The sequence below is a fragment of the Rhinolophus hipposideros genome, assembly GCF_964194185.1.
Source record: "Rhinolophus hipposideros genome assembly, chromosome: 3".
Lineage (NCBI taxonomy): Eukaryota > Metazoa > Chordata > Mammalia > Chiroptera > Rhinolophidae > Rhinolophus > Rhinolophus hipposideros.
The window spans coordinates 106,572,624-106,594,546 of NC_138049.1; the positions used below are offsets into that span (position 1 = coordinate 106,572,624).

The following is a 21,923-nucleotide window of genomic DNA, read 5'->3' on the forward strand; positions in this document are numbered from 1 at the left end:
TTTTCTTCTGTTTTAAAAAAAATTTTTTTGTTGTTATAAAAATAGTTTAATCACAAGACAAGAATTTGGCAACTAGAAAAAAACAAATAATTCTTGGCTGCTTCACATTAAAACAAACACTGTGAACATTTTAAAGTGTTTCTCCCACTCTCTTCTTCTCTGTGTATATTATTTACATAGTTCTAATCTTGAGAGGGTGGGACTTTTAAAAGGAACTTTCCAAAGAAACTTCAGGGAAAGTGGAATTAAAATAAACACTTGAGATGGATGGAAGGAGCTTGAAGGGCAGCACTGTCTCCTGCTCTTAAGTATGAGCCCAGCCTTGGGTGTTCTCAAGAGGTGCAGCTTCCTAGCCGAAGCCTTAGGCTTCCTCCCTCACCATGGGGCTGATGGTGTCGAGCTGGCCTGTGCCCGGCTTGGCTATGCTGTCAGCTCATCTGCTCTGGTCTGGGTATCGGCCTCTGTCACATTCTGGGTTCTCTCTGAGCCCAGCTGTGAAAAATGCTCCTGTAAGATTGGTCCGTAGACACCCCAGTTGGATTCCACATCAGCTTGTGCTACTGGCCTTCAGACTATGCTTTCTACACTTTCTCTGGCTGCCCCTGGAATTGTGCCTCTTGCCCTGGCCAGTGCTCTCTGTCCACTTCTGTTGGCACAAAATATATTCAGTAGCTGGCTGTCCTTTGGCCACTGCCATCTTCCTAGAAGCCTGTCTCTACCTTATCCGGAAACACTTCTCTGTCGAAGCCCAGACTCTGCTTTTCCCAGCCAAGGGACACACTTAATTATTGGAATGATTTTCAGAACACCAGAGAGGAACAATTCTCCTTCTCTCTGCATGCGTGGCATGTTGCTCTGACCCGGTGGTTCTCAGAGTGTGTGCCCTGGATCTGCTGCATTAGTGCCACCTGGGAGCTTGTTAGACATGCAAATTTTGGATTCTGTCCCCAGATCGAATGAATCCGAACCTCTGCGGGGTGAAGCCCAATAACCGCCCTCCAGGTGATTCTGACACACCCCAAGACTAAGGGCTGCTAACTTAATTAAGTAATGTTGCTATTTTGCAAAATGCTAACTCCTCTATGAATGTGAGAGAAAGCGTGAGGAAACTGAGGGAGGTGAGACCCTGAACAGAGAGAGGTTCAGGTATTCCTTGTCTGGATGCATTCTACAGCCTGCAAACCAGGGCTACACCAACTGTTCATTGGGACACAAGAAAGAAAGACACAAGAAACTGTTCATTGGGACACTTGCAGCCTCAGAAAAGTTTGTGTTTGGGTCTGATCTGAAAAGGGGCCTGAGGGGTATGGTAAGCTCCAGGGACCAGCCAAGGTGGAGTCCCCCACCTGGGGCCACAAGGTTGATACTGAGAGTGGGATTAGAAACTCGCCAGGTAACAATCAGTGAAGCAGCCAAGCTTTCACCAAGGCGCAGAGCCAGCTGCCAGCATTTCACTAGGGAGCCTGCCTCAGACCAGCCAGATGGTGCTGATGGTGGGACCTTCAGGGGACTGTTCTCAAATGGATCTCAGGAGGGACAAAGAGGTGTGTAAAAGGTTCATGTAGGTGGTCTGAAGGGAGAAGGAGACCTTGGACTGGGCTTGTCTTCCTGAAAGGACCAGACATGATCAGGGAGCACCGAAGGTGTGTGTGTATGTGTGTGTGTGTGTGGTGGGTTGGGGGAACAGAGAGAGTAAGTGGGGAGGAGGAGGACTTGGGAGGCCTTGAGCTGAGGCTAACCCGAGGCCTCCCGGGCTGGGGTACCCTCGGGCAGGGAGAGTAGGAGGTGCGAAGGACAGGGGTCATATGTGCCCAGGGTACCTTTTCAGCCAAGAAAACTCGGACAAAGCTTTATTCATCCTCAACCCAGAAATCTCTATGTGGCCTCTCATCTGTTTTTATACTTTGGTGTTTGCTGTGTTGATTTCCCCACCCATTCTCTTGGTTTAGGAGAGTACCTTTTGAAATTTCCAATCCTACTTGGCTGAATGCAGGTATCCCCATCACTGCCAACATAGCTAAGCAGAACAGAGCGTCCTTAGAAGCTGTACTAGCTGGACAGACAGCCCAGTGAAATGTGCTGTTGGATGGATGTCTAGTTCTTCCTGTCCCCCCAGCGGCTGGCACTCTAGGAGAACCCGGCGTTAGCAGGGGCTAGCAGATTTCCTGGGGTCACCACAAATAATCATAGTACCTTACTTGCACACTTGGAGGAGGGTTGTTTTCTCACAGTTATGTACTACACATAGAGATTTGGGTAGGGAGCTAATAAAACCTAAGACGTGACCATACGTTTAGCTACCAGAGCGTGAGCTATCTGAGACCAGGGACCGGATCTTTTATTTTTGTGCCACCAATGCCTAGCATGGTGCCAGGTATGAAACTGGGAAACAAATTTGTGAAACTCTGAGCAGATGGGCCTTTTTTTGAGGGGCCCACAACCCTGCTGAGGAGACAGGAAAAATGCCTAAAGGGCAATGTCATGCCATAGGTCACACCCAGATTACACAGCCAGGGGCAGCTGTCGTGGGGAGGCTCAGGCCTGCGCGGTGCTTTAAGGAGGAAGTGAGGCTTGAAGGGGCATCTACTTCATCTGTCTGACGGGAGTAAGCGGAGGAGAAGCTTTGTCCTGCTAAGGAGGTCGGGCTGGGGGTGCAGCCAGCGGGAGAGACCGGCTGTGTTCGGGAGAGTTCTGGCAGATAGCTGACGAACGGGCTAAAAGATAGTGCCCATGAGAGGGGACTCTGAGGTCACACTGCCTGGGTTTAAATCCCTGCCACGTTTGATGTTGGTGACCTTGGGCAAGATACTTTTCATTCTTTTGTACCTCAGTTTCCTCATCTGTCCAGTGGGAATACGACCTGCCTGATAAGGTTTGTATGAGGATTACGTGAGTTTATTACATAAATTGCCTTAAACAGTAGCTGGCATGGAGTAAGTGTTCTAGCACGTTTACTGTCACCACCCATGCTCCCCAGCTGTACGGGGCCAAGTTCTACACAGTCCTGGGTTGACACTGCCTGGAATTGGCGACGGGAGTACAGGGGGACTGAGCAGCAGGGCAGGAGCGCCAGCCCTGATCCACCTGGTGCTGTCTCTCTTGCAGACGCATGGGGCGAGCCCCCCATTCATGGCGCGGGTGCCCAGCTCTGCCTCAGCCTATGACCAGAGAGGACTGGCCCCTGGTCAGGAGTACGAGGTCACCGTCCGCGCCCTTCGAGGGACTAACTGGGGCCCTCCTGCCTCCAAGACCATCACCACCAGTGAGAGCCGGCGCTGTGGGGCCGGGGCCTGAGTGGAGATCTGGACGTGAGGGGGAGGGAGGAATCTGCCTTCCAGGAAGGCAGAGGGGAGGGGTTGGGTGGGGCCAGGATCTTAGAGGCAAAGTTGGTGACTAAAGAACCAGCCTCCCGACTGATCCTTCCTCTCTCTATTCCAACTAGTGATCGATGGCCCTCAGGACCTCAGGGTCGTGGCTGTGACTCCAACCACACTGGAGCTCAGCTGGCTGCGCCCCCAGGCCGAGGTGGACCAATTTGTGGTGTCCTACGTCAGTGCTGGCAACCAGCGGGTGCGGCTGGTAGTGCCCTCTGAGGCAGACGGGACGGTGCTGACTGGCCTGATGCCAGGCGTGGAGTATGTGGTGACTGTCACTGCGGAGCGTGGCCGGGCAGTGAGCTACCCGGCTTCTGTCAGGGCCAGCACAGGTATGGCCACCCAGGGCTCGGGGACAGGCCTGCTTCCTGACGTAGGAGCCCTTGCCTTGGGAACCCACACAGGGCTCACAGGCGCTTCTGAATACACTTGGCAGGGTGTGTGGCAGTCCCACAGCACCTGCTGGGGGCCTTGTTTTGTACCAAGGGCACTGGGGAGACAGAGCCCTCAGGCACTTCCTATAGGAATGCTGCCCGCTGGATGGAGTATGGGAAGAGCTGCCCAGAGAAAGCAGTGAATAGGAGATGCTGTCCAATCCACGCAGGTGGGGGACAACCCTCGTGCTGACAATCAGGGGTCAGATCTTACAGGGACTGGAATTAGGCCATTCAGAGACCAGCACTTCTGTTGACTTTAGGATTTGGGTTTTGGGGAGTTAGGTCTCATGGCAGCAGTTTTCCACTAACCTCAAGGTCTCTTAACAGATGCCTGGATCTTTCTTTTCTTTGCCTGTGACAGAGGGACACCCACTTCGCTATAGCTCACATCCTGTCCTCCCACTTCCCTTTCTCTCCTTCAGATGCAGGGCCCCACCCGCTGGCTTTTCTCTTCTTTCTAGGGCGCCAACAGTGGCGGTTTTGGAGGGCCAGGGGGTGAGGGGCTCCTGAGACATTGACTCTTTTTTCTCGGTTCTCTTTCCAGGTGGGGCTGGGGCACATGGATGAGGCCTCTGGCTCCAGTGGGAGGGATGGAGAAGGGACTGCTGTGGGAGGAGTGTGGGGATGGGGGTGCTGCCACTGACCTGCCCTTCTCCTCCCCCTTTTTTGCCCCCGGCAGCACCAGGCCACTACAGTTACCCGGAGGTGCACCCCCCAGCCCCGCCCCCCAGACCCCGTCCTCCGCCGGCCCCGGCCCCTCGGCCCCCGCGGCCGGCTCGGCCTGCTCGGCCCCCTCGGCCTGCGGAGGAGGGCCAGGAGGAGTCTCGGCCTGGGCCTAGCCTGCTCCAGCCCTCTCGGCGGCCGTGGGGCAACCTGACCGCCGAGCTGGGCCGCTTCCGCGGCACGGTGCAGGACCTGGAGCGCCACCTGCGGGCTCACCGCTACCCACTGCGGGCCAACCAGACCTACACGTCGGTGGCGCGCCGCATCCACGAATACTTGCAGCGGCGTCTGGCGGCCGCCCCCGCCGGCTCCCCCTCACCCCCGCCGGGTCGCCCCCACCCGACCCCCAGCCCCGACTCGGGCACCTGGAAGCGCGACTCCAACCAGGGCATCTACGGCCTCTCTCCCGAAGGCGTCGGTGGGGTGGCTGCACCCCGCCACCCCAAGCCCGAGGTGCTGGGCAGTTCCGCTGATGGCGCACTGCTCGTGTCCCTCGATGGGCTCCGCGGCCACTTCGAGCGCGTGGTGCTGCGCTGGCAGCCCCAGCCGCCCGCAGAGGGCCCCCGCGGGGAGCTGACCGTGCCTGGCACCGCGCGCACGGTCAGCATACCCGACCTCAGGCCTGGCACGACCTACCATGTGGAGGTCCACGGGGTGCGGGCAGGGCAGACCTCCAAGTCCTACGCCTTCATCACCACCACAGGTAGCGTGCGCTCGGGCTCCGGAACACCCATCCCCAGCCCAGGCTCACCTGCCATTGGGAGTCTGCACCCCTCCCTGCCTCCCACTGCTCACTGCTCAGACTCACCGCCACCACACCCTTCCGCCTTCAAGCCCTACCCTGTCCTTTTGCTGTGGGGTCTGGACGGCTCCAGGGACCCCACAGCAAAGCACACTTTCCTGTGTTTCTAGAACCACCTCACCGCCAGGGTCCTGGCAGATAGATACCCAAGGCCAACCAGACCTGGTCTTGAGGTTCCCTACTTTTCACTGGGGTTCCCAAGGCACTTCTGCCAGGATTGTTGCTCTAGGCGACAGAAGGGGCATTTGGTGGGAGAGGGAGTGACTGCACACTCACTGGAGCACTTTGGGTGGGAGAGGGTAGGAGTGATACCAGAGGTTCCCCGCTCTGACTCACTGTGGTGAGGGCCGCTGGAGACTGTGGTCAGTGGTTACTATTCCACAATTTGGCTTTGACCTCAAAGGGATACATTGAAACTGCGTGGGGGTGGCCTTGATCAGGCAGCATGTGGATGTGAGGGGGAACCACTGCTTCTTGAGCTGCCTTTCCAGATCTCCTGCCTCACTTCATGCTGGTCTCTCCCACAGGAAGATATCCGGGCTCAGGAAGGGGTGCTTTGTGGCTACCATGGCTGGGGGATTGTGGACCTCTTCTTCCTCCATAGGGCCCAGATGCCACCTGAGCTGGACGTCCCCCTCTTTCCCTCTCCTCTCACTACCCATTCTCTTGCATCCTCCTTCCCTAACACCACCTTATGCTCCTTTCTTCCAGGCTTCTCACTGCAGCACTAATGGAAACCACGACCACCACCCAGTGGGGTGGGAGATACGTGTGGGAAGGGACATGGAAGTCTGAGGGCTGGAGGTCAAAGGAGTCCTGTGGGGGTGGGATGGCAGGCTTTATTTATTTCATTTATTACCTGCAGGCCTGTACGTTCAGGTGTGGTGGACAAGAGTGTTTGAAGGACCAGGCAGACCTTTGTGAGGATGAGGTGGTCCCGGGTGGACCCAGGAACAGAAAAGGGAGGGCTGTAGGCTTTTAGAGGCTTGAACAGAACCTGGGGGCTGGGGTCCCTTTCTGGCCCTCATATTCTACTCTCCTGTTTTTCTCGCCCTGCTCTTCCTAGGGTCCTCCCTCTTGGGCCTCTTGGAGGCCACTGATGAGCCTCCTCCGTCGGGCCCTTCGACGACTCAAGGGGCTCAGGCCCCTGGCCTGCAGCAGCGCCCCCAGGAGCTGGGAGAATTGAGGGTGCTGGGCAAAGACAAGACAGGGCACCTGCGCGTGGTCTGGACAGCCCAGCCTGACACCTTTGCCCACTTCCAGCTGCACCTACGGGTGCCTGATGGGTCAGGGACCCACGAGGAATTACTGCCAGGGGACGTCCGCCAGGCTCTGGTGCCCTCACCTCCTCCTGGAATGCCCTATGAGCTGTCACTCCGTGGGGTGCCCCCAGCGGGCGAGCCTTCTGCCCCTCTCATCTACCAAGGCATTATGGGTACATCCTGCATTCTGTTCAAGCCAGGGTCCTGAAGTTGGGGGAGGGCCTGGGCCATCAGGACTTCAGGGGTGGATGAGGATTGAAGGGCAGGGTTGGTGTTTCGGTGGAAGTGGTGGGAGAAAACGAGAGAAAAGGAGTTGAGGGTTCAGAGGCAAGAGGGATGGAGGAGGTCTGAGAAGAATGATAGGGTGGTTCGGGTTGGGGACTACTCCAGGAAAAGATGGAGGAGAAAAGTCCGAGATTGGGACAGGGATTCAAGAAGAGAGGCTGCAGGCCCCTGGCTCTGCCCCTGTAGCTTTCTTGGCCCTGGGTCCTGCCCCCACATCCTGCTGATTCCTCTGCCCCATAGATCTCAGGGTGGGTGTGGGAAGGCCTCTGGCCCTGAGGATGCTGACCCTCTACCCCTCCCCTTCCCTTCAGCCCCCACCACCCTGTCACTGGGCAGGCTGGCACAAGGGTGCTGCCCCCCACCCAGAAAGCCTGGCATGCTGTAGACAGTGCCCCACGGTCCTCTCAGCCAGTGTTTCTGTTGGGGGTGGAGGTTTCTTGGCATAGGAAGCCCCACAGCCGTCCTTCATAGACGGGTAAGGTCTGCAGAACCAGTGAAGGCCAGGGCCTGGGTGCCCGGCTCTCACATTTCCCTCCCGATCCCCCTATGGAACCAGGGCAGCTGATTGTCCCTGCAACTCCAGGACAGAGAGGCTGACAAGGGAGAGAGAGAAGTTCAGGTGGACTCGAGTCTTCAGACTGCTCTAGAGCAGTAATGGGGAGTTTCGAAACTTTCAGGAAGAACCATGGGGGCCTGAAACTTTCCCATAAACCCTGGTGGGGAGAGGGAGTGGGGCCTGTGTGAGGGGTGGGGAAGCTGTCACAAGGGAAGGGCCAAAGCTCTCACTTCAGAACGGAGGTTGAGGGGGGAAATGCCCCCTTCCCAAGAAGACTGGTCACAGAGGCCTGAGGGCTGAGGAAATGGAACCTTCGAGGTAGGGAGGGAGCTGTCCAGGCTGGAGTGAGCCAGTGGGTAGAGAGGAGGGACGGAGGCAAGGGCAAGGCAATGGTTGAGTCTTCCTGCTTTGCTTTGCCCCCACCACCCCAGACAGGGATGAGGAAAAGCCTGGGAAGCCCTCGGTCCCACCACGCCTGGGCGAGCTGACCGTGACAGATGTGACTTCCAACTCCCTGCTCCTGCACTGGACGGTCCCCGAGGGCACGTTCGACTCCTTTGTGATCCAATACAAGGACAGGGATGGGCCCCAGGTGGTGCCAGTGGAGGGGCCCCAGCGCTCTGCCCCCATCACCAACCTGGATATGGGCCGCAAGTACAAATTCGTCCTCTATGGGCTTGTGGGCAGGAAGAGGCACGGCCCCCGAGTGGCTGAAGCCAAGACTGGTAAGTGAGAGCAGGCATGCACACCCCTGCCTCTGCCCTCTGCGTGGTCCTGGAGGGGGTCTTCCCACTGCTGTGGGAAACTGCTTTGGAAACTCCAGGAAGGCTTCCTAGAGGCAGGGGTGCCTGAGATCAATCCTGAAGGGAAAATAGTGGAGGGTCAGGTTAGAGAGGGTAAGGAGGGCAGTGCAGACAGAGGGAGCCATGGCGAGCAAGGCAGGAGTGTGTCCCTGTAGGTGCAGCGATGTCTGTTTCCTCTGGCTGGACAGCAGGGCACCTGGGAAGCTGAGGGGTCACTTGTGAAGAGGGGCAGAGCCTCAGAGAGTGGTGTCCTGGATGCCAAAATGAAGGGTGCAGTTAGGCATGTCAGATTCCGTAGGAGTGGTTCAGGGCTAGAGTGTCCGCAGGACTTAGCAAGGGCGACCTCACCACTGACCCTGCTGAGAGTTGCTGTGGAGGGTGGACGTGGGTTGGGAGGGTGATGGAGGTGAGGATATGACTACAACCAGTGCAGACATCTCTTTTTGGAATCTGGGTTGGGAATCGAAAGCAAAAAGGGAGGGTGGAGGAGCTGGTGTCGCTGCTGATGGCACAGGGTAGGGAGTAGGGCTGGTGGTACAGGGTGGGAGCAGAGGCGGAGGGTAGAGGGGGGCCCGGGCACAGGTGTGGGAGGCTCTCCCACATTGATTCACTCCAAGTATCATGCTCCCATCTCTTGGAGGAGAAACCAGCCTAGTAGTTAGGCCTGGAAGCAGTAGAGCTTGCTCTGGAACACTTCCCTGGCCATGGAGATGTGGAAAGAGCTGGCTGGGCTCCCTTCTCTCCCAAGCCCCTCTCCAGGCTGGGGATAGAGTCAGGACCACACTAATCCATACATTTAGAAGAAAGCACCCTTCTTCTAGGTGGGCATAGCCTGTCGCCATTGTACACAGCGTGGCAAGCAGAGTGCTGGCTGGATACAGTCCCTCAGTGCTGTCTCAGCCTCGCACTTTTGTGCAGTGAACAACCTGCACAACCTCACACAGCATTTCTACGTGGGAGATGGATGTCCCCTCTTTGACCTGTGTCCCTCCCTTCTTTCTACTCCTTCTCCCTAGTGCCCCAGAGGGATCCCAGCCCAGCAGCTCCACCCCGCCTGGGAATGCTGTGGGTGACAGATCCCAGCCCACACTCGCTGCACCTCTCCTGGACTGTCCCCGAGGGCCAGTTCGACTCCTTTGTGGTCCAGTACAGGGACAGGGATGGACGGCCTCAGGTGGTACCCATGGAAGGACCAGAGCGCTCAGTCATTATTTCCCCTCTGGACCCTGACCACAAGTACAGGTTCACTCTGTTTGGGATTGCCAACAAGAAGCGGCATGGCCCCCTCACGGCTGACGGCACGACTGGTGAGTGGAAGCCACCTAAGCCCCATGTGACCCCTCGCAGCCGTCCACACACTTGCCCTCAGCCAGGAACCAGCTTGGCCTCCCAGCGTGACGGCTGGCCCCGCTCCCAGGCTGAGGGGCGGCCAGCCTCCCCTGCTCTGCTGGGCCCCGTCCATCCCATCCAGCTACTCCCCAAGGCCCAGGAGATATGTCATACCCTGGTGGTGCCAGACTTCCCTGGAGCTCAGCACTCACACTAATTGAATATGACCTTCCAGGTGTGACAACCCGTCCAAACCCCAAACCCCAATCTCAGGCTGCCAGTTTATCCCTGGCTGGGTCCTCTTATTTACAGCCCCGGAGGAGAGAGAGGAGCCCCGCCACCCAGAGCCCCCCGCGCAGCCGCTGCTGGGGGAAGTGACTGTGGCTGGCTCGACTCCAGATTCCCTGCGCCTGTCCTGGACGGTGGCCCAGGGCACCTTCGACTCGTTCCTGGTCCAGTACAAGGATGCCCAGGGGCAGCCCCAGGCGGTGCCCGTTGCAGGGGGTGAGCGTGAGGTCACCGTCCCTGGCCTGGAATCTCACCGGAAGTATAAGATGAACCTCTACGGCCTCCACGGCAGGCAGCGAGTGGGGCCCGTGTCTGTGGTGGCCACCACCGGTGAGTCCCTCCCCTGCCAGCCCAAGTCCTCTGAACAGGACCTGGGGACCTGGCCTAGGGCTTCTACACATCTCCCTGCACCTGCTTTCTCAGCTCTAATTCTCCCAAAGCCTCCACCTTCTTCCCCATGTCCCAGGACTTCTCAGGCAGCCACCAGCCCTACGGAAACTTTCACCGCCTTGCTTCTCCATCTCCCAGAACAGGCCCATCTCCCCATTCCGAGCCACTGGAATTGTCCCTCCACCCTGCTGTCCTCCCCACAGGTGTCCTCAGCCTCTGTTCTCTCCCATGGTTTTCGCTGGGCCTCTCTCCCTACCGTGACCTGGCTTAGGCCATGGTCGTGTCTAAGCTTCTCTCACCTGCTGCCCACACCTTAATGCCATTGCCACTCTATTCAGAGCTGACAGATCCAAGGGACAAGAACACCATGTTTCCCCAGCCTCTGTCCAGCAGGAAGGGGACCCCTCCCAGCCTCTCGACTCCCTGACTCCAGCCAGCGTGGAGCAGGGCAAAGGGCTTGCTTTCAGCGCCCCTCACATGTTCCTCCACGTGTCCAGTCTCCCCATCCAGCACCATTTCCATGATTGTGTGGCATCATGGTTGGGAGCCTGGCTCTGGAGCCAACTGCCTGGATTTTAATCCCAGCTCTGCCATTTACTATCTATGGGACCGTGTGCAAGTTACTGAACCTCTGTGTGCCTCAGCTTTCTCATCTGTCAAATGGGGATAAGAATGGTAACTACTTCGCAGAGTTGTTAGAATACATACAGCCCTCAGAACAGTGCCTGGCACATTGAAACTGCTGTTTGAGAGTGAGCTGCTATTGCTCCCTGACTCTCCTGCTTCCTAGTATCCTTTTTCCCTCCTTCCTGGTCCAGTACAAGGATGCCCAGGGGAAGCCCCAAGCAGTGCCCGTCGTGAGGGATGAGAATGAGGTCACCCCTGGCCTGGAATCTGACCGGAAGTATAAAATGAACCTGTGTGGCCTCCGTGGCAGGCAGCACTTGGGGCCTGTGTGGTGGCCATCCTCACCTGGGTTATCATTCTTGCCTGCTCCCTCCTCAATTTCCTGTCCCCTAAGTGGTTCCCTATGGACCCGGGAGCGGGTCACGGAAGGGCTGGCTGCCCTTGCACCAGTGTCCCCGGTCCATAGAACCTCAGCAAAGACGTACCTGCAGCAAAGGGTGGGTAGGTGCCTAGGGCTACCATTCCAGACCCAAACAGGGAAGAGCAGGGCCCTCCCCCACGCACGCCACGCCACTCCACCCCCAAATCTTTCTCCCACTTTGGTCTGAAGCCCTGCCTTAGCAATTTATTCCTTAGGGATAAAGTGGAGGGAGGGGCAGGGCTTCCGGGGAGACCTTAGCCAGAGCACATTCCACCTCCTGTCCTGCTAGGGCTGCTGGGAAGCCCTGGGAACGGGCAGAAGCTGAAGGGAGGAGTGCCCCTCACTTTCCTGAGGTCAGCACTGTCAGTGAACACGGTAGAGAATTCCTCAAGGTTCCTCTCTTCCCATCTCAGCTCCTTTCTCAGACATGCGGGGCGACCCTCCCCCACAGAAGCCTGCACTGCACCAGTGCAGTCCTGCCAGCGGTACGTGATGGGGGATAGGGGCCCATCTCAGCCCTGTCTCCATCGATGAGCCACTGAATGGCTAACACAAAGGTCACAGAAACCACTAGGCCTACAACCTAAGGACTATATTTGTTGAATGTACCTGACTGTCACGATTAATGTCACCGGCAAAGCAAGTCACCCTTTAACCTGTATCCCCTGATCTCTTTTCTCAGCCCACCAGGAGGTTATGGAGGAGACCTTCCCCACAGAACCCAGCACAGAGGCCCCAGAGCCCCCCGAGGAGCCCATCCTGGGGGAGCTAATGGTGACAGGAACCTCCCCGAACTCCCTGCGCCTCTCCTGGACCGTCCCCGAGGGACAGTTTGACCACTTCCTTGTCCAGTACAAGAACGGGGACGGACAGCCCAAGGCGATGCGGGTGCCGGGACACAAGGAGGAGGTCACCATCTCAGGCCTGGAGCCAGACCACAAGTACAAAATGAAACTGTACGGCTTCCGTGGCGACCAGCGCCAGGGCCCCGTGTCTGCCATCGGGGTGACAGGTGAGTGGACGGTGGAAGCCCCAGGGTGGGAGCCTAAGGAGGATCGCACTGTCTGTGATGGGGGAGTGGGGTGCAGGGGCCCCTCTGCTCGAGGCTGAGCCATGCAGCCCGTTGTGCCTCCCCCCGTGATCCCCGAGGACCATCGGGTCCCCCTGGGCAGAGCAGGTGCTGCCCTGGGTCCCCACAGCTGACCCTGAGGCTCTGGCATGTCTGTGAGATGACAGTTGAGCAGGACCACCCAGGCCCAAGGAGGGACTTCTCGGAACCGACTCCAGGGCCCCCAGTCATGGCCACGGCTTCTCCATCCTTGTTCCCGACACCAAGGACGTGTCCGTGGACCCTGCCTCACCCTCTCTGTGTCTGTCTGTCTTCTCAGCTGCAGAGGAAGAGCCTCTGGGGTTCACGGAGGCCCCAGAGCCCCCCAAGGAGCCCGTCCTGGGGGAGCTGATGGTGACAGGATCCTCCCCGGACTCGCTGAGCCTCTCCTGGACCGTCCCCCAGGGCCACTTCGAGTCCTTCACCGTCCAGTACAAGGACAGTGCTGGGCGGCCCCAGGTGGTGCGCGTCGGGGGTGAGGAGAGCGAGGTCACCGTGCAGGGCCTGGAGCCGGGGCGCAAGTACAAGATGAACCTGTATGGCCTGCACGGGGGGCGGCGCGAGGGGCCCGTGTCCACCTTGGGTGTGACCGGTGAGTGGGGGTGGGATCTGGTTTGTTTCCCTCCCACAGATGGCCCCCAGCCTCCCTGTGCCCACTACTCTCTTGCTTCAGTGGAACCCTGTGGCCCCACCTGCTTGGGGAAGACTTAGAAAGAGCAGTTCGTAGGGGCTGGGCTCCACTCAGCTCCACAGCCGTGAACAAGTTTTAAATTTTCTGTGCCTCTCTTTCCTCATCTGAAAAATTAGGTTTGTACCACCCACCTCAGAACTGTGATGGGGATTCAATGAGTTAACGACATAGGGCTCTAGGAAAGGGTCTGGCACAGAGTGAATGCGCTGTGAGTGTTCGCCACTGTCATTCTCATGACCCTCCTTACTCAGGTCTGCTCTGTCCTCTTTGGCTGGTTCAGCGACTTAGATGGTCAGAGCGTGCATGAGACCCTCGCCTCCTCATCCGTGCAGCTGCACGCTGTCTTTACCACTCATAAAGTGAATGATTTCACAGCAAGGAAGGACATCCCTCCCACCTCCCTCCCAGGCCCAAGTGTAGGGCCACCTCGGCCACCCACCGTAAAGGACCCAGACCAGGTACCTCCTGCCCGGAGCCTGAGCACAAGGACCTGCGTCCCAGGCGGCCTCTGGGACCCCCAGCTGACCTGCTCACTTTGGCCACACCAACGGGAGTTTTCCCCTTTGTTCACTGGAACAAAGACACATTTTGAAAAACAATTTTTACTATAAGGGGAAAGATTACAGATTTAAAAGCTGAGGAACAGATAGGTTTCCTGAGCAAGGTTTCTGTCCTTTTACGAAGCCTGACCTCACAGGGATGTGGTTGGCATAGTTTCTAGAACCTTCAACTCCCGAATCCTTTTCTTTCTTCAGTCAGTGCTGAGAGTAGGGAGAGGGGAAAGCCACCCTGAGCTACTGTTCTGTGGGCCTGGAGTAGCAGGGTGGAGGCTCCTGCCAGGTCCAGAACCTGCGGCTTCAGTTTCTCCTAGGGTGACTTCGGTCTGTCCTTGGCCATCGCGCTAGACTGGGAGGCCCTGGCTCTCGTCCCTGGGTAAGGACGGGCTATGTCAGGCACAGGAGAGGAAAACTGAGTTTTGGAATCTGACAATGAAATACAATACGTATCCCAGCACCTATATCTAGAACCTGTTAGACACATGGAGGTGACGCCTCTCAGCTGCCTCACCCCGCCCTCCCCACTCGGGCTCATTCCTGTCTTCCTGAGGCCTCGTCAGCAGCCAGCCCACTTTTAAAGCATGTTTTATCTGTCTGGAACCGAGTCTTCTCCGCAGGAGCCAGAGAAATAAGCTCTTGGGAACCCCCCATCACTCTGCTCCAGTTGCCTCTTGGGACCACCTTCCAGATCCAGATCCAGTTGCCTCTTGGGACCACCTTCCAGACTTCCACTGATGAGAAGTCTCCCCAACTCAGCTCATTCTGGGGTGATGGGGACTAGTGGGTCCTGAGCTCGGCTTTTCCCAGCACAGACATGCAGAACACTCGTTAATTTAACAAACATTGTGGAGCACCCATGAGTGCTGGGTGCAGGGGAAACAGCAATGACGAAGGCCGAGCTCCTGCCTGTGGAGCTCATTCTAGCAAAGGGAGACAGGCTCATTCTAGCAGAGGGAGACAGGTACTGCGTTGCACTAATATGTCAGCGGTACCGCATGTGACAGTGACAGGAGCTGGGGGGAAAGCAAAGCCCAATAGGTGAGTGGGTGGGAACGCGGCTGGAAAGGGCCTGGGAGCAAAGACTGAAGTGGGGAGGGGACATCTCAGCCTCTGGGGGCGTGCACTCAGGGCAGAAGGAAGGTTCCTGAACACCTGTGGACAACAAGGAATGTTTTAGCCGGGTCGGGGGTGATGTGAGAGATGATGGTGTGGGGCCTCAGACGCCATTGTGAGGACTTGGCTTTTGCTCTGAGTGAGATGGGAGCCATGGCAGGAACAAGCTTGGACTGATGTGTTAACAGTGGAGGATAGAAAAGCAGTGAGGGTGGGAGAAGGAGGTGATTCAGGAGACTGTCCTGTCATCCAGCCAGAGCTGCTGGTGCCTGGCAATGGCGGCGGTAGTGTTGGTGAGGAGAGGGTCAGCTTCTGAAGGTACTGCCAACTGGACTTACTCTGCTTGGCTGGGGTGTAGCAGGGGGCTCAGGAGACACTAGAAGACAGCTGTGGTTTTGCAGAGGTGAGGGGGCCGAGGAGAGAGCAGATGTGGGGGGAGCCCCTGAGCTCGGTTTTGGACTGTTGATTTTGAAACACCGATTAGGCACCCAAGGAAGACGCTGAGCAAACAGTCTGGGGGAGGAGGGGGGACTCGGAGCCATTGAGACACAGATGGAGTTGAGCCACTTTCCCAGGTTTCCATGCTGCTGACATGGCTCCCGCTAAGCCCCAGATCCTGGCAGGGACTTAGGGAAGGGCTGTTGGCCAGACAGATGTTGCTAGGCAGTGTGGCTTTGCATCAGACTGGCCTCGCAGGCACCACAAAAACAATGGACATAATTGCCACCAAGAGAAAGAAGGGCTTTTCCTAACAGCTCCCATCATCTCTGTCTCAGCTCCACAATCAGAAGAGATTCCTCCAGCCACAGAGCCCCCGATGGAGCCACGCCTGGGGGAGCTGACAGTGACAGATGTGACCCCCAGCTCTGTGGGCCTTGCGTGGACAGTCCTGGAGGGCCAGTTTGACTCCTTCGTGGTCCAGTACAAGGACAGGAATGGGCAGCCCCAGGTGGTACCTGTGGCCACGGACCAGCGTGAGGCCACCATACCCGGCCTGGAGCCTGCGCGCAAATACAAGATGAACGTCTACGGGCTCCATGGTGGGCGGCATGTGGGCCCCCTCTCTGTGGTAGCCGTGACGGGTGAGTGAGGGGGCCAGGAAGTCCCCATCCCTGGTTATGCAGTCCCCCACCCCACAAACTCTCCCAGGTCCTGCCTCAGTGGGCTCTGCAGGTCCTCCTGGGGTCACAGGCATCTTAGTCTCTTCCCTGAGCCGTTGGCTCCTCCCGGGGCTGGAACCTTCCCTGCCCTCCATTCCCCATCTGCTCTCCACCGCACCCCCCCACCCCAGACCACAGTCTTCCTTTCACTGGACCCAAATCCAGAGCAGACTGTCTCTGTCTCTCTCCCTCTCTGATTGTCCGCGGCTGTGTCCTCCCCTTCTCTTTACAAACCTACTGTGACACACTGCCACCTCCCTGTGCTGCATTATTCTAATGGGGTTAAACATCACCCGTTCCTTGAATCCCTTGTTAGAGGTACTCAGCCCCCTGGCCCTACTGTATTTCCTCACCTTTGGCTTCCAGGGCCTCGCTGCCCTCATGGCTTCCTGGGTATAAGTTTCCACCATTTTCATGCCATGGTGAATAAAATAAAATGCATAGGATTGCAAAGGAAACCAATTATATCGATATACAGTTATCAGAATATTTTAAAGTTCAAATTTATGATTTAGTAATACAGGGACTTCTTTTATTTGTTCATTAAATAACAAGTGGCACGTGCAATAACCTACCCACCTTTGGAAGTAGTGAGAGTGTAATTAGTATGTTGAAGTCTCTGCAGTAGTTCTAAGGTGATGTGAAAACATCCGTGATTCCTATTGGTGAGAGTCACAGGTACTGCTGGTACCCGTGGTTGGTTTCCTGTGTTTGTCACTGAAGGAAACGCTACATTTCAGTTAGAGGTCTGTGAAAATGGAACCATTTCCCATCTCAGTTCGAGGCCCCTCAGGCCCTGGGAGCCCAGGGGCCCTGTGAGTGGGGAGTTCTCCCTTCAGAGATCTCAGCCATCATTCTGTCTTTCCCGATCCCAGCTCTCCTCCCGCCAGCCCCAGCCACAGAGTCCTCCCAGAAGCCGCTCCTGGCGGAGCTGACAGTGACAGACGTGACCTCGGACTCCGTGGCCCTCTCATGGATGGTCCCCGAGGGGGAATTCGACTCCTTCGTGGTCCAGTACAAGGACAGAGATGGGCAGCCCCGGGTGGTACCTGTGGCCACGGACCAACGCGAGGTCACTGTCCCCAACCTGGAGCCCAATAGGAAGTACAAGTTCCTGCTGTTTGGGATCCAGGATGGGAAACGACGCGGCCCAGTCTCTGTAGAGGCAAAGACGGGTGAGGGGGACCCCCATGAAGCTGAGCCTGAGGGCCAGCTTTCCCACCCTTCTTCACACTGCCTGATCTCCTCCCTCTTCTGCCAGCTCTACCCTTTGTCCACTTACTCTGTTTCATTGGAAAAGCTACACTGCCTGACGTGGCCCAAGGCAGATGAGAACCAGGAACATGGCCCAGTTCCTGGATCCGTTTCCCCTGCTGACTTTTCCTCCCCTCTCATAATTTCTGCTTCTGTTGAATGGGGGAAGACCCTTCAGATTCTTTCCTGGGAGGTGGAACATGGGAAACTGGGGTGCTGATAAAGGGGATGAAGGGAGCCAGGAGCCTTTCTTGCCTCCCTAGGGCTTGTGGGTCCTCAGCCCTGTGTAGCCATCGTCTCCTGAGAGTTTTGCTGTCTCCCCTCTGACTCTCACCCTATTGGCTCAGGTCCATCCAGTCTCATATCTGCCTCCCCAAAGGGACCCATTTCCTGCTCTGTCCTTTTCTTGGTGCCTCAGAAACTGGGGACTCCAGGAGCCCAGGGCTGGCTGCCCAGTTGGGTCCAGCCCAGCTGTACCCCTTTCCTGGGTTTCAGTCCAGGCCCGCCCCTGCCCCAGGGGGCCCCCTGTTGCCAGAAAACTGTCGCAATAACAATGCTGTCAGCGCCCTCTCTGTCCAGGACAGACTCTGGCTAGCTCCTTCTCAGGCCTCGGGATGGATCCTTGGGCAGACACCACATTCTTACCTGTCTGAGCTCCCCTTCTTTTCCCCTCCCCCCACTCACATGTAGGCAGCCCCCACTCCTCCAGCAGGACCTGTGAGGGTCGCCTTCATCATATCCATGCTTCCCCAGCTCTGTCTGTCCCCATCAGGGATCCTGTGGCCCTTCTGATGTCCTCAGGACCCTCAGATTTCCCCAGGGGCCTGTCAAATCAAAGAGTGGGCTCCTTGGTGAAAGGAAATAGATACACAAGTCTGTGACAAGCTGCACCCTGCTAGGGAAGTAGTCTCTAAGCAGTGGGAAGGGTCTGGACAGCAAGATGAGGAAGGTAGGCAGCAAGCTAAGGGATCTTCCCAGAGATGGCTCAGGACTGAAGACCCCTCCCACATTGCTTAAGTGGGCAGAGGCACAGGCCACTGGGGATGGTGGTGGGGATGGGAGGGGGATGGAAAGATTTGGGGGAAGCACTGATCATTTGGGCAGTTGTGGGTTTTTCCAACTCCAGCGGGAGGCAGTCAGGGAGTCATTTTGGAAAGAAAAAAACACAAGAACCTTTCTTCTCTGTCAGCTGCCCAAGGGGACACCAGCCCAGGGTCCCCACCCCGCCTTGGGGAGCTCTGGGTGACAGACCCCACCCTGGACTCACTGCGCCTCTCCTGGACGGTCCCCGAGGGCCACTTCAACTCCTTTGTGGTCCAGTTCAAGGACAGGGATGGGCCCCGGGTGGTGCCTGTGGAGGGCCATGAACGCTCGGTCACCATCACCCCTCTGGACAGCGGCCGCAAGTACAGATTCCTCCTATACGGCGTCCTGGGCAAAAAGCGCCACGGCCCTCTCACCGCGGACGGCACCACAGGTGAGGGCATCCCCTGCAGGGCCTACGTCTCTTCCTGGAGGCTCCTGCCCTGTCAGGGCCGTTGGAGGTCATTTGTGGTGGCTGCCATCACGGTTGTTACCTGGTCCCTACCCCCAGCTGGGGTCCACTCCCTCTCTCCTTGCATAAGCCCATAGCACCACCTTTAGGACTCAGCCATGGCAAAGCCCTGTCTCCAGACTTCTCCATCCTGCCGTTAGAGGTCAGCCTTCCAGAAACATCTCAGCCATTTCCTCTTTGTGTCTACATCTCAGAGACTCAGAGTGCTGTGGAGGATCCTGGAACAAAGCATCCCCCAAAACTCAGTCTGGGGGAGGAGCTGCAGGTGACCAGTGTGACACCAGACTCCGTGGGCCTCTCCTGGATGGTCCCCGAGGGCCAGTTTGACTCCTTCGTGGTCCAGTACAAGGACAGGGATGGGCGGCCCCAAGTGGTGCCTGTGGAGGGCAGCTCCCGGGCGGTCATCGTCTCGGGCCTGGACCCTGCCCACAGGTACAAGCTGTTGCTCTATGGGCTGCGGGAGAACAAGCGTATGGGTCCCCTCTCTGCCATCGTTGTGACCGGTGAGTGTGGCTGCGGCCAGAATACACTGTTCCCCCTTCCCACCAGGCTCTCCTGGCCTTATCCAGCCACACAATTTCTGAGCTACATATATCTCTGTGTTTGGGGGAAGGGATCAGTTTTATGGAGGTATAGCTTACACAAAATAAAACTCACCCATTTTAAGGAGATAATTCCATGAATTTGGGAAAATGTGTAGATCATGAAATCATTACTACAACTGAGATATAAAACCTTTCTCTGGACCCCAAAAGTTTGCCTGTTCCCCTAGCAGTCAATTCCCCCAACCTCGTCCTCTGCAACCACTGCTTGCTTTCTATCATTTCAGTTTTGCCTTTTTTTTCAGTTTTGCCTTTTTAAGCATTTCATTTGCAGACTCACACAATACACAGTCTTTCGTTTTTGGCTTCTTACACTTAGCACCGTGCTTTTAAAATTCATCCCTGTCTCTCAATAGCTGGCTGTCTTTGTTATTAACCTCTTGCCTTCACCTCCTTCCCTCCTGCCCTCCCCTCAGCGAGAACTGGTACAGTGACAGACCAGTCACCCATGTCTACCTGTCTCTCTGAACCAGCCCCCAGGGAAGAAATCGAAGCTGAGACCTCAGCCCCAAGCCTGCCAGAGTCTGAGCCGCAGCTTGGGGAGCTGACTGTGGACGAGGCCACACCGCACACCATGCATCTCTCCTGGACGGTCTCAGAGGGAGAATTTGACTCCTTCGAGGTCCAGTACACAGACCAGGATGGGCAACTTCAAGTTGTCAGTTTAAGGGGTGACCAGAATGACATCACTCTCTCGGGCCTGAAATCTGACCACAGATACCTGGTGACCTTGTACGGTTTCCGTGGCTGGCAGCGTGTGGGTCCTACCAACGTCGAGGCCCTGACAGGTGAGCGAGAGGAGCTGTGCCACGCTGCTTCCTTTCAGATGGCGTGAGAGCCAGAGACGCACGGAGGCCACGGGGACACCGGCCCCGTCTCAGGTCCTTCTCACTCTCCGTCTCTGTTCAGCCCCAAGGGAGGAGGAGGATGAACCTTCAGAACCTCCCACTACTGACCCCGAGCCTCCCATCAAGCCGCGCCTGGGGGAGCTGGCAGTGACCGACGCCACCCCCGACTCCCTGCGCCTCTCCTGGACCGTCCCCGAGGGACAGTTTGACCACTTCCTTGTCCAGTACAAGAACGGGGACGGGCAGCCCAAGGCGGTGCGGGTGCCGGGACACGAGGACGAGGTCACCATCTCGGGCCTGGAGCCAGACCACAAGTACAAGATGAACCTGTACGGCTTCCATGATGGCCAGCGCCAGGGCCCCGTGTCTGCCATCGGGGTGACAGGTGAGTGGACGGTGGAAGCCCCAGGGTGGGAGCCTAAGGAGGATAGCACTGTCTGTGATGGGGGAGTGGGGTGCAGGGGCCCCTCTGCTCGAGGCTGAGCCATGCAGCCCGTTGTGCCTCCCCCCGTGATCCCCGAGGACCAGCGGGTCCCCCTGGGCAGAGCAGGTGCTGCCCTGGGTCCCCACAGCTGACCCTGAGGCTCTGGCATGTCTGTGAGATGACAGTTGAGTAGGACCACCCAGGCCCAAGGAGGGACTTCTCGGAACCGACTCCAGGGCCCCCAGTCATGGCCATGGCTTCTCCATCCTTGTTCCCAACACCAAGGACGTGTCCGTGGACCCTGCCTCACCCTCTCTGTGTCTGTCTGTCTTCTCAGCTGCAGAGGAAGAGCCTCTGGGGTTCACGGAGGCCCCAGAGCCCCCCAAGGAGCCCGTCCTGGGGGAGCTGACGGTGTCAGGATCCTCCCCAGACTCGCTGAGCCTCTCCTGGACCGTCCCCCAGGGCCACTTCGAGTCCTTCACCGTCCAGTACAAGGACAGTGCTGGGCGGCCCCAGGTGGTGCGCGTCGGGGGTGAGGAGAGCGAGGTCACCGTGCGGGGCCTGGAGCCGGGGCGCAAGTACAAGATGAACCTGTATGGCCTGCACGGGGGGCGGCGCGAGGGGCCCGTGTCCACCGTGGGCGTGACCGGTGAGTGAGGGCTAAAGGGCCCCCAGGGTTGGACTTGAGAAAGGTCCCATTAGTGTAGTCTCCAGTCTCCTCCCCTGGATTACCAAAAACCTCAACCTCTGACCCTCATTGTCCACTTAGCACCTGTGAGAGGCATGGTACCGGAGGGAGGAGCAGGGCAGGGAAGTGCCTGTCTGTCTCAGGGAGGCCTTGGTTTGCGGCTCCGGTGCAAAACTCCTCGTGCTTTGCCTGGGAACTCTGGAGAGAACTCGGGTCGTGGGTTTGCACATATGCCTTGAAATATTAATGCATTCAACTAATATTTATTATGTAAAATCTCAAACATATTTACAAGAGAAAGAATAGTATAATGAACTCCCCTGTATCCATCACCTGCTTCAACCAAATGTCAGGTCCTGCGGGCCTGGCTCAGCCATGCCCAGTCCCTGCCTGCCCTCCCCCACAGACCGTGCTCTTTGTTAGCAGCTTTACTGAACTGTAAGTGACATACCATAAAATGCACCCGGTATCGGTTTTCAGTATATTTACAGAATTGTGCATCCTCACGACTACCTTGTTTTTTTAGCACCCTAAGAAGAAACCTCATGTCCAGACCCTTTTCAATGCCCAGCCCCACGCTGCCCTAATATTCTTTCTGTCTCTGTAGATCTGGCGTTTCTGGACAT

At 57.2% G+C, this 21,923-nt stretch overlaps 1 protein-coding gene across 1 annotated transcript in view; it reads left to right on the forward strand.

The window, feature by feature from the left end:
- TNXB (tenascin XB) overlaps nt 1-21,923 on the forward strand; it is a 49,370-nt gene that overhangs the window by 11,665 nt on the left and 15,782 nt on the right. Inside the window, exons 6-20 of the mRNA XM_081030955.1 lie at nt 3,106-3,262; nt 3,443-3,706; nt 6,403-6,771; nt 7,871-8,164; nt 9,259-9,549; nt 9,884-10,189; nt 11,980-12,309; nt 12,686-12,997; nt 15,543-15,848; nt 16,802-17,101; nt 18,370-18,657; nt 18,930-19,238; nt 19,811-20,125; nt 20,247-20,570; nt 20,947-21,258. Of these exons, the coding sequence (XP_080887081.1) occupies nt 3,106-3,262; nt 3,443-3,706; nt 6,403-6,771; nt 7,871-8,164; nt 9,259-9,549; nt 9,884-10,189; nt 11,980-12,309; nt 12,686-12,997; nt 15,543-15,848; nt 16,802-17,101; nt 18,370-18,657; nt 18,930-19,238; nt 19,811-20,125; nt 20,247-20,570; nt 20,947-21,258 (4,477 nt within the window). The remainder of the gene's footprint in view (nt 1-3,105; nt 3,263-3,442; nt 3,707-6,402; nt 6,772-7,870; nt 8,165-9,258; nt 9,550-9,883; nt 10,190-11,979; nt 12,310-12,685; nt 12,998-15,542; nt 15,849-16,801; nt 17,102-18,369; nt 18,658-18,929; nt 19,239-19,810; nt 20,126-20,246; nt 20,571-20,946; nt 21,259-21,923) is intronic.